Source organism: Magallana gigas, chromosome 2, assembly GCF_963853765.1.
Source record: "Magallana gigas chromosome 2, xbMagGiga1.1, whole genome shotgun sequence".
In the NCBI taxonomy this organism is placed as follows: domain Eukaryota; kingdom Metazoa; phylum Mollusca; class Bivalvia; order Ostreida; family Ostreidae; genus Magallana; species Magallana gigas.
In genome coordinates this window covers 50398477-50413084 of record NC_088854.1, presented here as the reverse complement: position 1 = coordinate 50413084, position 14608 = coordinate 50398477, and the positions used below count along the sequence as shown (strand labels likewise).

Here is a 14608-nt window from a genome sequence, read left to right as displayed (position 1 = left end):
ACAAAATTTCTTAGGGAAAAAAATATGAACTGTATTTAATACAGATATATACAACTTTCTGAGTAAGTTGTTACAAGACAAACTTTTAAGTTTGCCAAATACATGAACATGTGTACACGTACCTTATAAATTATATTTCTCACTACACCGTCAGAAAATGGGAACGAGAAAAATATAAAACTTCAATGAGATTATACATGTATAAATGAGTGAAAGCACAATATCATTCTAGTTTTATAAATTTATTAACCAGTCAGTAGAAGTTGCATGCCATCAAGGTATGCTTTAACAAAACTAGCAGAAAAATAAAGAGAGCTGATCAATTATCACACAGAAGACATCAAACAGACATTTCAAGACAAAAGATTTGTGATTAAAATTATTGTCAACCTGGCAACCTGCTTAATACTGGTGGAGATATTAAGTAGGACTTAAACTGTAGGTGCAAAAACAGTTGTAGGAAGTTATAATTTGTATACAGAAAATACATCTACATTAAGTTACAATATACCAGTAAGTAGTCTTTTTACAATGGTACGGCATACAGCCATATAATTATCTTCAAACATTCTTTTAAAAAATTAATGAGATAAATCATAACAAGTAGTAAGTACATGACATATATATTAAAACAGTAATAGCCATTATTGAGATCTTTTGATGGGGACAATGATAAAACAATATGATGATCTATATATATGTATGCAATGTGAGCACTGTGATGCACAAAATGTGCATCTCCCTGCATGTAAGTTAATACTGGAGTAAATAAATTGTCTAAAAATAAATATGGTATGAATAAAGTTAATCAAAACCAAGTTATCACAGACATCACACAATGACAGCCCTATATCATAGTTACACAAAATGATACATTTTCAGATCCGACACTCGCTGTACACTCTAAAAGATACAGGATCTGTAATAAATGCAAAATCTATCCATGGCACAAAAACATACAGTTAAATGCCATTTAATTAAGCTCATATTATCCTAGCTTGTTTATTATCTAGCTCTCCTGGCTTAAAACAATTTCACTTCTCAAGAATACCAATGTTAAGAGTTTGGAGGGACACACTAATAAGGTACCCAGTGCCAGTAGAGCTGGTTACATTCTATAAAATGGACAGATTTTCTTCCTGATTGAAAATTCTAATATTTTGTGAATATCATGTGTGCAGCATTGTTCATTCATGACTTCTATCAATTGCTTTACCATACTAGATTAAACTTTGATTATTCCATGTTTTAAGTCTACCCACTTTCTCTCTGAAACTGCATTGTGATTGAAAATCCATGCATTACACATTGTTTCCATTTTTTTCACCTTGGTAAATCTGTCTTAAGTTTGTCTCTACATTGGTCATTCTATTATTTGAAAGTTGGTTATTCTCTGCATGTTTTAATTATTAAGTCCATTATTTATTTCAAAGGTCCCAGTGTTGTAAATTCTGTATTTCTGTAATCACTTTTGGTCAATTCATTATTTCTGTTTTCCCAGCTTTTGGTTAGCTCTGTATTTCGATGGTCCCTGCCTTGTTCACTAGGTGATCCCTATAGTTGGGAGTTACTAGGTCAGAACTTTTGATGCACTGAGTCAAAGCATAGTCACAGTTCAGTTTCTCATTATCTGAAATATAAAAAAAACTTGTTAGCTTGTTACCGTCCCTCCTTACTGAAAACTTTGCTTTGTGTACAATAAATTCCTTATTTTACATGTGTAGTTAATCATGCAATACTACTGTTTTGTATGAAATCCTGAGATAATAAAATCGCGAGCACTAATTTTTTGTTAAAATTTCTTATAGTTCAAAAATGTTTGAAAAATAAAAGCATGATTTTGAAATCTTCAAGGTTTGTTTAACGCGATTTTAAGCGGATATTTATTCCTCATGTTTAATAAGGAATCTACAGTATTTGAATAGTACATTTTTGTTCAGACCTACCCTTCGCAATCCACTTTTGTTGAGCTATGTACATGACAGCGGGTACACAGTACTGGGCCACACCTAGTTTGTCTCCCTCTAGGGAATTTGTCATCCAAACAGGTAACATCAGGTGCTCATAATGCTACAATATGATAATCACAATTTAACAGAATGTCAATTCTCATTATTTTGAACTCCATGGGACCATATCCATGGTGTTTTGAGATATTTGTGTTTTTGATACCAAACTTCAGCTGTATATCAATTGTTAACAATTCTCTTTAAAATGATATTTTGTAATATTGGCAATGAATTAATAATTAATACACAAAATGCCAAACAAACTATCAGATAAAATCAGCTATGGCTTTCTTAGAATCTACTGTACCTCAGGGTAGCCAACAAATTTGTCTAAGAGTTCAAGCTCCTGAGGAGTTATTTGGTAAATACACCCCTCTGTAGAACAGAATGGATTGAATTCAATGTTAGCAAATGCACCAGCCTCAATGTCAGATCCTACAACAAAAAGATACCACCTATTAATAAAACTTCGAAAGATTGAACAAAAATAGATATTTATATTACTTTATAGATATGAATTGAAAATAATCCTCATACTAAGTTACCTTTTTTGTTGAAAACTAAATTAAAACCAAACAGCAGCCCCCAAAATCTGTTTTCAACCTTCCTATGGATGTATGTAGAGATTCTAAAAAAAGAATGACAGGTGCTGGGAAAGATTCATTTTTGAAAATTAAATAATTCAAACTTGATACTCAGTATTACTTTTATGATTATTATCAGATTAAAAGATACTATCATAAAAGAATAAGAATTACCTGGATGGGTTCATGTCTGCACCATAAGCAAAGTAGTAGATGTATCCGTCAGGGGGTCTAGCATTGACATTGAAGCATAATGGTGCAAACGGGGCACTTTGGGAGGGATTTGGTTTTCTCTTGATTCTGAAAATTAAGGTACAAAGGTAAAATATTAAGAATGAAAGAATACAGGTAAATTAATTTTCAAAACACCTGAATAGGACATATAATCATTATATTAACTGAGGTGTACAGTCTTCAATCATACATGTAATAGTAATTGAATTTATAAAGTTTTGGGAAAGCTTTAGATTACTCACTTAGGCTTTTGAATTTCCTTTGTATTGGCAACAATTTCTAGGTCCATCTTCTCCTCTCTGAAAACAAAGACATAACATGATCAATGTTAAATTCTATGAACATTTTATGCATGGAATTCTCCTTATTCATATGCTATATTAAATTGAAGTGGCAATTTTATTTTGACCCTGTAAGTTTTAAAATGAAAGCTTTTAAAGGGAAATAAACAGAGGTAAGACTTACTGTTTTCTTTTCTCTGGTAACCCTTCAGAAGTCTGCAAGAAATAATAAACAAGAGTGTAAAAATATAAAATGTTAGTACTTGTTTGACAAAGATGTAGTGTGACAATGTCTAATTTTCAAGATTGTCCTGTTTTATCTATACATAAAAATATTTAGAATTGAATTTCACAAGAGTTTTAATTTCATGGTCAACAAAAATTTGTTTTGATGATAAACAAAACATTACCATTTAATATTTACGATAAGTTACTGTTTTAGGTAAATTCTTTGATCACAAAAAACAAGGTACTAGTATAGTAAAATCAAATCCAGAGTAATGATGTAATTACATATATTGAGTAATTATTCCCTATTTCATAAGAAACCCAATTTTGCTACCTTCCTTTTATGAGCATAAGTAACCAATGAAATCTTTTATTGTTTAAGTGTTCCCCTTTTTCAGTATCTTGTGAATACATTTCTATGGTACTGATACCTGCTGTATGTCGGGTAGTTCATCACACACCAGTTCCAGTAACGTCTTGTCCTCGGTCCGGTCAGACTCCATCTGTCCTATGTCGCTGGTCTCCTCGGCCTGAAGATTCAGTCGTGGCACGTCGGGACTCTCAACTCTGTGACTGACATCACTAGAGGCCATGCTGTAACCACTGTCTGCGATAGAAATTTCTGAAGTGGTGTGTTTCAAATTGTTTTCTCCTGGTGGAATGCTACTCCTGCTGCTATGTGGAGTTCTCTCAAAATGAAAACTGTTCCTTCTGCTTCCAGCGTTTTTGTTGGTTTTCCTGTCTTTCAACGCCCCTCCACTTCTAGGTCTTGATAACATTTTCCTCGGTGAAATCAGTGCCTCACTTAAGACACCACAGTTCTCACTGACGTCCATACATTTTTTGCGATACACATCTAACAACATGTTGTAGTCACTCATGTCCTCCTGAACATTTTCTTGCTCGTTATTGGTAGGTAAACAAATCAAATCCACATTGACTTCATCCATCGTACTATCATCATCACTGTCATCATCAATAGAAATCTTGTCCACGTCCTCGAACTTCCTTCTCTCTTCTATATCCTCTTTTAAAGCATTGAGCTCTGCCTCAATCTCCTCGAATGTGAGGGCCCTGTCCTCCTTGAGTCCCACAGAAACCCCACCATTTCCCTCAGTCTCCACAAACACCGACTGTCTGGGAGGCTTCTCACCCTCAAAGTACACCTTTGATTTCCTGGCTGTGAGTGTGTCAGCAGAGCTCTGAGATTCCCTGGACACCCTCCTATGCTTTCTAGTTTGCTGATTGGCTGAGGAGGGTCGGATGAGCTTATTGGATTTATCCGCTTTGGATTTGACTGAGGATGGAGTTTGACTCCTGGATGAAGCTCGGGTTGGACTTCTGGATGGACTAGGAGACCTGCTGCGATGAGGACTCTCTGGTCCCACAAGATGATGAATGGAGCTTCCGTGAATCACAGTTTGTATGTTCAGTACACTTGGTGTTGAGCTCTCATGACTAGAAGAAAGCAGTGTGTAATGAGTGCTTGTACCAGATTTTTTCAGTGGTTCACTGCTTGCTAAGAGTTGTGTGGTTTCTATTTTTAACTCATCCTTGGATGGCTGGTGATCACCACTCCTTTGTTTCCCATAATTCTCTTTGTTCTCATCACTTCTCTCTGTGCCTTTACTTTTACCACTACCTTCTGATCGATTAATTTCCTTTGCCGTTTTATTTCCATTTGGCCCCTTACTTCCCTCACCATAGGGATCCTCCTCATCATCTTTCTTTTTCACATTACCAATATCCTCTGTTTTACATGATGATTTTCCTTTTTCTTCCTTTTCTTTTTTATCCTGATTTTTAATGGTAACTTCCACCTCCATCACATTCTCGTTCTGTATCTCCTCTTCAGTCAACTCCTTTGATGGCTTCTCGGGATGGACCCCATCAGCAAACCGGACAAACTTTGACCTGTCTTCTGGGGTTCTCGATCTTTCTGGTTCCTCAAATGTTGTCATCATTGTGTTGTCCGGCTCTAGTCGCTTTGAAGTGTTGTCATTGAAATTGGAGCTTGAGTCTCCTTTCTTTAAAAAGTTCTCACGAGTACTTGTGGACTGTAGCTCTGTTAGGTTCCTAGGGGTTGGTGTGGGTTGAACTGTTATATAAGTACAGTAATTAGTTTAGTTCAATTCATTTTTAGATATTGTGAGGGATAGAGCCTTATTTGATTAAATGTTCTTTTGGAAGATGTACTGACTCTAGCTGAATTTAGTAAAAAAAAAAAATTCAAAACTGAACTTACGCGTTCCGTCCACCATTTTGTATGTTGTTGCCATGGAAGCTGGTGGGGCCACAGGCATGTTGACATCTGAATCTATTGGTGACAGTCTACAACACAATCATAAATAAGAATATTACCATTGATAATGATATTTAATATACCAGTAATTCACTAAAATTATTGAGTATATTTGAAAAACAATTTTGATTTTTCCTAAGACTTGATTCTCCTGTAATTTTTTTTTATTTTAGTACATGATCCTAATTAAGTAGAGAATTTGAGTTGCAAGAATTTAAAATGCTAAGTGCAAATTTTGATGTAATTTTATATGGTCAATGACTGTCTGAAAAATAGAAGCTGGATTCTTTAAACCAGTGAGGGATCCTCCTAGTGATTTTATGCAAACATTAACTCCTAGTTTAATTAGGAATTTATAGCAAGTAAAAAAATGATTTTTGCCAAATCGGCACCCACCTGCTGGTATCAGGGGGAGTCTCCTCATCATCTTTGAGTTCTCTGTTCTCGTCCAAGCTCGAGGCCACAGATGTTCTGTGAATGGACTCAACTGTCCGAGGACGCTCATACAGGAACTCATGCACATTAGGGATTCTCTGAATCAACTCTCTGCGACGTGTTAGTGTTCTGTTATTTGGCGGGGATGCGTGACTTCTTGTTTCTGTAATTCATTATATAGCAATCATTTATAATCATATAATGTATATATCTAAACACAAGCATTGCTTTGGTCAACATGACACAAAAATATTTTAAAAGATTTTCAAATATGGCAGAATTGTTCTGCTCCTACAGATTAATGAAGTAACTTAATGCAAATTATTATTACAACTTAACAAATTTAAGACATACCTGACAAAATTCCTCTGCAATTATTGATTGAGGGTCCCTCCACATGAACAGGTTTCAGTGGCTTTAACCTAAAAAATATGCAACATCAGAAATAAAGTTAGAAGTTACTCAAAAGCACAGGGGTCTTCACTTTGGTGCTTATACTTTCCAGCTAAGGGCTGAGACTAAAGTTTGGGTGTCAACATAAATGATCGACTCATGTTAAAGGTTTTGATTAAAATGATATCTTATTGCTAAACTCATATCCCCTCCAAGAGTTACCCGTTAGTGGATGAAACAATACGTGATAAAACTTTTGATGCTGCGTGATTAAATGACGCTGACATATGCAGTACACATTTCAATTCTCAAGCAAAATTTTCAATTTTAGAAATCTGTATAAATAAATTAATTTGGGAAATTAAGATTTACCAACAATGAAATTGGGATCTTTTCAAAAAATAAATACACATATTACATATTGTGGATGTGCATTTTATCATAATACCGGTACTTATTTGTCTGAAGGACGATTTGCAGATGTTTCCAAAGGTAATCTCATTGAAATTGAGATTTAATATTGTTATAAACATGGAATACACATATTGCATTTAAACAAAATAGATTTGAACAAAATCCAGCTCCTTTAAACTGAAATCGTTCCAATACCCTATAAGCGCTAGCATATAACAGAATTTGTATTAAGCTTAATCAGCATGGATCAGTTAATCTGCTTAATCTGTGTTAATCTCTACACCTCACTACTACCATTGTCCCAGACTTCCAGTAGAATTCTGTGGGATTGTGTGCAGCAGTCTGAGTTTGTTACAAGTGCACAAGACCACAAGCAGAACTGACAATGTTTGTAACAAGAGATCCATCTAAAGAGACCTTAATTTAACATACAAACCAAAAAAGTGGCATCCTAAATTTACCATGATTTGCAAACATTAACACATCAAATGCAGAGTTGTACAAATGCCTACATAAATGCTTGTGTTGTAACTTGCCTTTATTTCTCTCTTCTGAAACATGCTTTTCCCCAGTGAAAATTTGAATGTAGTGAGATAAAAAATAGAGTTCAAACATGCACAAAATGACAAGTGCCCTATTACCATATGTAATCACCAATGGGATAGACAGATCTGAAATCAGCAAGGGGGGCCCGATCAATTAGTGGGTCAAGTAAGGCCCTGCATGGTAATTGTCCCAGGATAAAATAAATATGGTGAATGTTGAAAACATAATTATATTAGACTGAATTTTAGTGTACATGTATATTACTGAATCGTACAGAGCATGCATAAACATGAACTAAGAAAACAAATAAGAAAGTATAGAGATGGTCAAGAATGTAAACTGTATTTTGTCAGTTATATCGCATTAGATATTATTTTTATACTTTTATAAATATTTTTACTTTTGACTGAAACAAACAAAATACTGATCAAAAGCAGCTAATGACTCACTTTCCCTTCAGAAGTTTTCCTTGGGCTTTTTTCTGTTCCGATTTTTCCTTCTCTTTATTGAGCACTCTCCCCACACAGTACGTTGCAACCGCTGTACGCTCCTTAAGCTCAGAAGCAGGAGTACGCACATGGGATCTTTCCTATTTAAAAAAAAATCGGTATAAATCTTGTTTTTGTAATTTTGAATTCAGAAACTTCAAATGTTTAACAAAAATTCATTATACATGCATTTATTGCATATTGGGTTCAATACATTCATATACATGTAGTTCTTCTCATAAAATGGACCAAATACATGTGTATTAATGCTGGATAAAATTTTTATAGGAATTTATTTACACTGAATGTAGAGCTGTCATCGAAGTCCTTTTTCTTTGGGACAGCGTGCTTGAATGGTGATTTGACATGCTGGTTTGCCCGAGAGGCTGGATTCGGTGAGAGAAACATCATTGAGGAAGGGGTTCGAGCGCCGCATCGTGAAGAACTCCTAAATGTTAAAAGTTACCTCACTCAGAGTAATCATACATTATATACGTCATGCATAGTTATCATACATATATGCATATGATGCAGACCTTCTCTGCATTGTTTTAAGAAGATAGCTCAAACTCTGAAAATTATTAGCTGAAATAGAATTGTACCATATTACAAATTAAACTGAACTACCATGTATAACACCATCTAATTCGATCTAGCCTACAGAATACATGCTCTAAATCAGAGAAATGTTCTATTAATATAACTTATTAGCAGAATACATTACAGTTTGTAACAATGCATACTATATACTACTCTGAAATAACATAATTTGGCAGGAATTTTGCTTGATGTTTTTCATCAGAATTTGAGAAAAATATATATTGGAAGTCCATACTGTGTAGGGATTGTAAATTTGTTAATTCAAATACTCATTATGGTGAATGAAAAATCATATTTATTTGTGACATATTGTTTATTACATGTATTACAGCAGACAATTTCAATGTTATATTTTGCATTGTGACTTTCCAATAGGAACATACAAATGTGCGTTTCATCTTCACTGAGACAATTTAAGTGTTTGACATGCATTACAGAGTGTCAAAGTCGTTCTGTGCTACAGATACAAGATCCCATCTATTCTAGCATTAACTCACCACTTTGAACTCCGACTGTCGTTTGCACCATTTGTTTTTCGAGATACTTTTCTAAAAGTTTTCATGAGGTTATGAGCATTGATAATGATTTATTTTTAAAAGTGGAAAAAGTCGAAGTAATCTGAACATTTTAAAAAGTTTCCAAACATTTATCCATGCAGCCCTTAATTATTTTCTATTGTAGCAATTAACTAATTGGGTTTTATAGAACAGAATTTAAAAAAACAAAACATTTTCTCATGAAAGTAATACTATATACCGGGAATAGAAATTAAATCAAGCAAAAAACACAACTAAGACTTATAAAAAATCTCATATCTAGCATTCCAAATGAAATCCATAAAACTTCCTAGCATATTGTGATCACCATCAGTATTACTGTACGTATCATGTGTTTATTTCTGATGCAAACCTTGGAGGAATTGGAGAACTGTAAGGGGATTTGGCAGTTGCCCAGAATGGAAAGTTCTGATTGGTTGATATGACTGGAGTTTTGGATCGACTGTCTTTGCGGGATCCACTCTTAGAGGCACAATTGGCTTCTCTTTCTAAAATAGATTTTAAAGAGAAAAAAAAAATCAGTGAAAAGCAATTTTAAAAAGACATTGCAAGTTGTTATAGAACCATTAAATTCTATAAAGCCCCATATGTAAACTTTGTTATCTGGAAACATCAGTTATAAGTACATTGTACAAGCATGTACATTTGATGTGTGTCTATTCCAGACAAAACAGATTCTATTACTTACTCTGCAGAGTGTCCTTGTTTGGCAAAGCTGTGACATGAACAGAAATTACTGACATTCTCTGTATTTAGCCTAACCTGTCTGTTTTTGTCCCTTCCTCCCAAACCAAGGCTGAACAACTGTCGAAAAGGTGCTGTGCCAACGATGGAAGACGAAGGGGTTTGGTAAACTCCTCTCAAGAGCTGACCTGTCATCCATATTTATCACCAAGAACTCAGCCTTACCAAAGTCTGCCTGAACAATGTCCTATTGAATCGCCTTGATATGATTTAGAGTGGCTTTGTTTGTTGGGCCTTCATGATAACGTCCAGTAAAGGTGTCAAAGAGACACATAAAAAAGATACACATCCCTACAGTTTAAATGGAATTAAGTCTGTCCCACAATTTAAATTCCCCCTTGTGTATTTGAACTTTGTGTGGAATAAATCACCCTTAAATATGCAAGAACCCATACAACATAAGATAAAAATCAGCACAGCATATAACACATTAATATGAATGACTGTTTAGAACTTTATAAAATGTGACTATAGATTCAGAAGATAGACCTATACAGATTGTATGCTCTTTGTTGTCAGTTTATGGACAGTGCTATATTCAAAATAAAAAAAGGGTTGAACCTAGCAACATAATTGATTTATTTTACTGAGACCATCTGTATCTTTCAGGTTCTCAATCACAACCCTTGTTATCTTGGGCTGAAATGGATGAAATCATCCTAATATCCACAGTGTTTATGCCATCAGTTGTTGTTTTGTTGTTTCTAAGCTTGTTGTCCTTAGCCATAATGTTTACCTGTCATTGCATTTTGTTGTTTGTGGGGAGACAAAATATCACAAGATCATCAGTTCTTTATTATTGTTGTTGTCACTGATAACCAGATGTTGCCCACTCTGAAAGACCACTATTGACCTCTTTTCTTACCACCTGTTGTTGCATGTAGTTGTTGTGAACACACAGAATATTGACCTTGCATTAAGTGTTGTACTGTTGTTTTGTTTGAGATGAGCTATATCTATAGTCTATCCATACCTAAAATCACCTAGTTGTTGTTGTCTGTGATAACCAAAGTTGTTGTTGTCTATGATTAGCAGACTTGTTGTCTGTGATTAGCAGACTTGTTGTCTGTGATTAGCACACTTAATGTCTGTGATTAGGAGACGTGTTGTCTGTGATTAGCACACTTAATGTCTGTGATTAGCAGACTTGTTGTCTGTGATTAACAAACTTGTTGTCTGTGATTAGCAGACTTGTTGTCTGTGATTAGCAGACTTGTTGTCTATGATCAAGCAGACTTGTTGTCTGTGATTAGCAGACTTGTTGTCTATGATCAAGCAGACTTGTTGTCTGTGATTAGCAGACTTGTTGTCTGTGATTAGCACTTGTTGTCTATGATCAAGCAGACTTGTTGTCTGTGATTAGCAGACTAGTTGTCTATGATTAGCACACTTACATGATACTACTTTGTTGTTGTTGTTGTTTGTGATTACAAGAGTTGTTTTTGTCTTTGACCACTACACTTGTTGTCTAATCTGACTTTTATTTATTATCGTTTGTGATTATACTAGTGTTGTTGTCTAAATTCAAATTCAATGACACTTCATTGTTGTTGTTGTTGTTGTCTTCATGATTACCAAAGTTGGTGTGTAAATTTAAATTCTTACCTGCCATTAGTTGTAGTTTGTCTGGTGAAATGTTGTCTATACACAAGAATGGCTCTGTCTGCAAAACACAAGTTTTAAGATTGAGTTTACACAAATGTCAAAGTAAAATGTTGTGCAATAACATATGTTACATATCAATATATAGCGACTACTTCAAAGGCAACCCCCTTAAACTTTTTCAATCTTATGAATCAAATTTTCAATTTAACACCGAAGTTCATTCTCTTTAACCAATATGAATTATTCATATCCTTCTCCTCTCTTGCATTTTAACACTACACAGGGGACAATCTCAACTGAAATCATTTATTTGGTTCAGTGCCATATTTTCCACTGAGTGCATTATTCAAGTTGACAGATCTTTGAGACAATATAAATAATCAAATTGTTACAAGTTTGCACCACCTGTACCAATGGATTTCTGGCCATGGTAAAGGAAACATTCCAACAATCTTATCATCACAATTCACAAGTGTCCCCAGGCATGCCTTATTCTTTTGTTTGAACTAAAGAAGGCTTCGTTTTAAAAATGAGACCATAACAGGATTTAAATAAACAGAACTGCATGGTTGAGATTAATCGTTCAAAGTTTCCTGGTGGAAAAAAACCCCAGATATTAATTATAAGGTAAATTTTGAAACTTTTTATGAAAAGAAGAGATAATGCGAGAAATTAAATTACTATAAAACAAACTGGTAATCACAGAAATTGATTTAATCTCTTTATGCATATATCGCCTCCTTTGCATATGCGATTATTTAATTTTGCATAAACACTTTTCCAATAAATAGTAAGGCAGTGCTTTTATTACAGTAACTCAAACTTTTAATCAATGTTACTTCACTGAGAGAGTAACTTGGCTTTATAGGTCTGTTAATCTGTTGATTAACCTTGCGATTTGAGGTTTACAGCATGCATACCAGTAAAACTCTTCTGTTTGAATTTACCATGCTGCATCACCAAGTAGAATTTAAATCATCATTTAATAAGAAATCATAAATTTAATCACATGTTTTCTATTTATAATATCCATTTGTAATACTATTACGTCTTAAGTTAGACTCTTTTAGATTTTTACATTATAAATCTCCTTAAGAAATCAATTTTGATTTCGTATGGTAATAATACCATATTTTGCTTATTAAGGCATAAAATGAAATGCCTTTGCTGAAAACCCCAAATAATGGGATGAAAAATTGAAGGATTTATCAGTTTATGTGAAAATAAATTATTCCTGTGACAATTGGTATTAAAAAATTATAAATCAATTCGCAGTAAAAGGTGTAAAAGTTCGATGTTTTTCACCTCAACGGAACTCAAATTTTTTTTGCTATATCCATAAATTTTTTATAACCAAGTTCATTAATTATAGCCTTAAAAAATTGCTAGGATTTGTTAAGAATCTTGTCCGGGGCTCAATACAGCTTTGCTTTGTCCAAGATTTCCCAACAGTTTGGTGTAGTTTCGTTAAACAGTTTTAAAAAGTGGCAGAGCCAGTAATCTGGGACAAAGTATAGTACATGCATATATTTACAATGCTTTATTTGTTTACTTGTGAATGAAGAATTTATCTGCATGCAAATCAATCTCATATAGAGAATCTGAAATGTCATTTTTCACAAGAATCAGACTGGATGGTATTTCTGTTGAATAAATTATTTTTCTGCTTTCAGGGAGACTGGAATCAATGATATCCTCCAGGCTGAGGTTAACTTAGACTAATTAAACAACTGACATTGACCTTAAAATTTAAACACAGCCAGTTAATTTTACAAACTTTGGTCTTTTTAATTACCTCGTGGGGTTTCATGGGTCTTGCTCTAGTCTTTATGTACACATGTGATCTAGCACTTTGACAATTCTTGTCATTGCCAGCGGACATCACTTTCCTGGATCCAGACTTTGTTCTCGCTGAAGTCCTCCGACTGTGCGTAGATGGCGTTCTGTCCGTGTTGTCTAGGGGAATGTCAACTTCCAGCATTAAATCTGGATCTAGATCCAAATTTATATCAACCACATGATCGGATTTAGCTGAAGACCCTTGAGCCACAGAACGTTTAGGCGATAGGTCATCTACTCTCGTTCTCCTCTCTTGATCCGTCATTTCTATCGATTTCTGGATTAACGATTTAATCAGGTGCAAAATATGAAGACAATGTGATTACTTATCACGGCGAAACACAAAAATTACAAGTTTTAGAATTTACCATGTGAATAGCTTTGTAAGTCTACACTTTTAACCAAGAAACATATTCTCTTTGCAAGCGTTGTCAACCATGTTGTTTACATTCTTATCACATACAAAAATTCTACCTGCGCCAAAAAATATATTTATCAAATTGTCTCATGCATTTCAAATTTTATTGACATTTTATGTATAAGAAAGTTAATTAGAAGTTTAAAGATATATTCCAGTTAAAATTATGCATTTATTTGAAATCATTGAGCATTTAAAGAAAGGAGATATTAATCCGCAGACACTGGTCAAAGGGAGAGAACCAATTGATTTCTAGCATAGTAAGTCGTACAACAATTCATGGGCACCTGTTAGTAGATATAATTTCAAATGTCACTACATGCAGTATTATTATCATTTATGCACATAATTTCGACGATAACACAGGTATCGTAAAAATAATTGTCAAAAAGCAACAATATATTGATAATTAATAGGCTGGGTGGTTAACAAATAGCCTATTGCCCATTCATGATTTTTGTAGTCTGTCCCAAGATATTTATGCTGCACATTTAGACGATTTATAATAAAAATACAAATACCTGTTAAAGAAGTGAAATTGAGATCGATGAAATGGGAAATTTCCAAGATAACTTCTTCCATACATAAACATTTCCCCTCGTAAAAGTTCACAGGAACGAAAACAGATTTCCTACGACATCTTTTCTTAATTCGGAAGTCACTCGGAATACCTCGCGTTTCAACGTTATCATCCGGGCTTTATTATGGCTGATGCAATGCAAAATCCCCGTAGACATTCTATTTTTAGCCGTGTATTGAAACCTGACAAGCTAGAGGGGGCGTTCCAAAAAGGAAATCTTGGGTTTTTTTCATACTTTTGAATGAACATCGTCTGAATCAAAAGGTATTTATAATATCAAATAATTTAAGAAACTAGAGCAGAGCTCGTGGCAAAGCCACGAGTAGGTCTTCCGTTGTTGCTGCGAGTTGA

General features: G+C 34.2%; 1 protein-coding gene across 7 annotated transcripts; it reads right to left on the bottom strand.

Annotated features, from left to right (window-relative positions):
* Window positions 1-226: 226 nt before the first annotated feature.
* Window positions 227-14214, bottom strand: LOC105321971 (uncharacterized protein DDB_G0284459). 7 transcript variants are annotated; one of them, XM_066077008.1, is made up of 19 exons: window positions 14199-14214; window positions 13216-13536; window positions 11421-11478; window positions 9424-9559; window positions 9012-9062; window positions 8215-8362; window positions 7876-8015; window positions 7522-7551; window positions 6428-6495; window positions 6035-6236; window positions 5582-5667; window positions 3768-5434; window positions 3293-3324; window positions 3070-3126; window positions 2768-2893; window positions 2555-2637; window positions 2317-2444; window positions 1947-2070; window positions 227-1630 (listed from the first exon to the last, which is right to left on the bottom strand). In XM_066077008.1, exons 2-19 carry the CDS (start codon window positions 13522-13524, stop codon window positions 1509-1511), a joined length of 3567 nt encoding a protein of 1188 aa, XP_065933080.1. In that variant the 5' UTR covers window positions 13525-13536; window positions 14199-14214; the 3' UTR covers window positions 227-1508. The 7 variants fall into 7 exon arrangements, with proteins under 7 accessions (XP_065933080.1, XP_019920298.3, XP_011418770.3 ...); XM_020064739.3 differs by lacking the exon at window positions 14199-14214 and adding an exon at window positions 13628-13730; XM_011420468.4 differs by lacking the exons at window positions 7522-7551; window positions 14199-14214 and adding an exon at window positions 13628-13730.
* Between the last annotated feature and the right edge of the window lie 394 nt (window positions 14215-14608).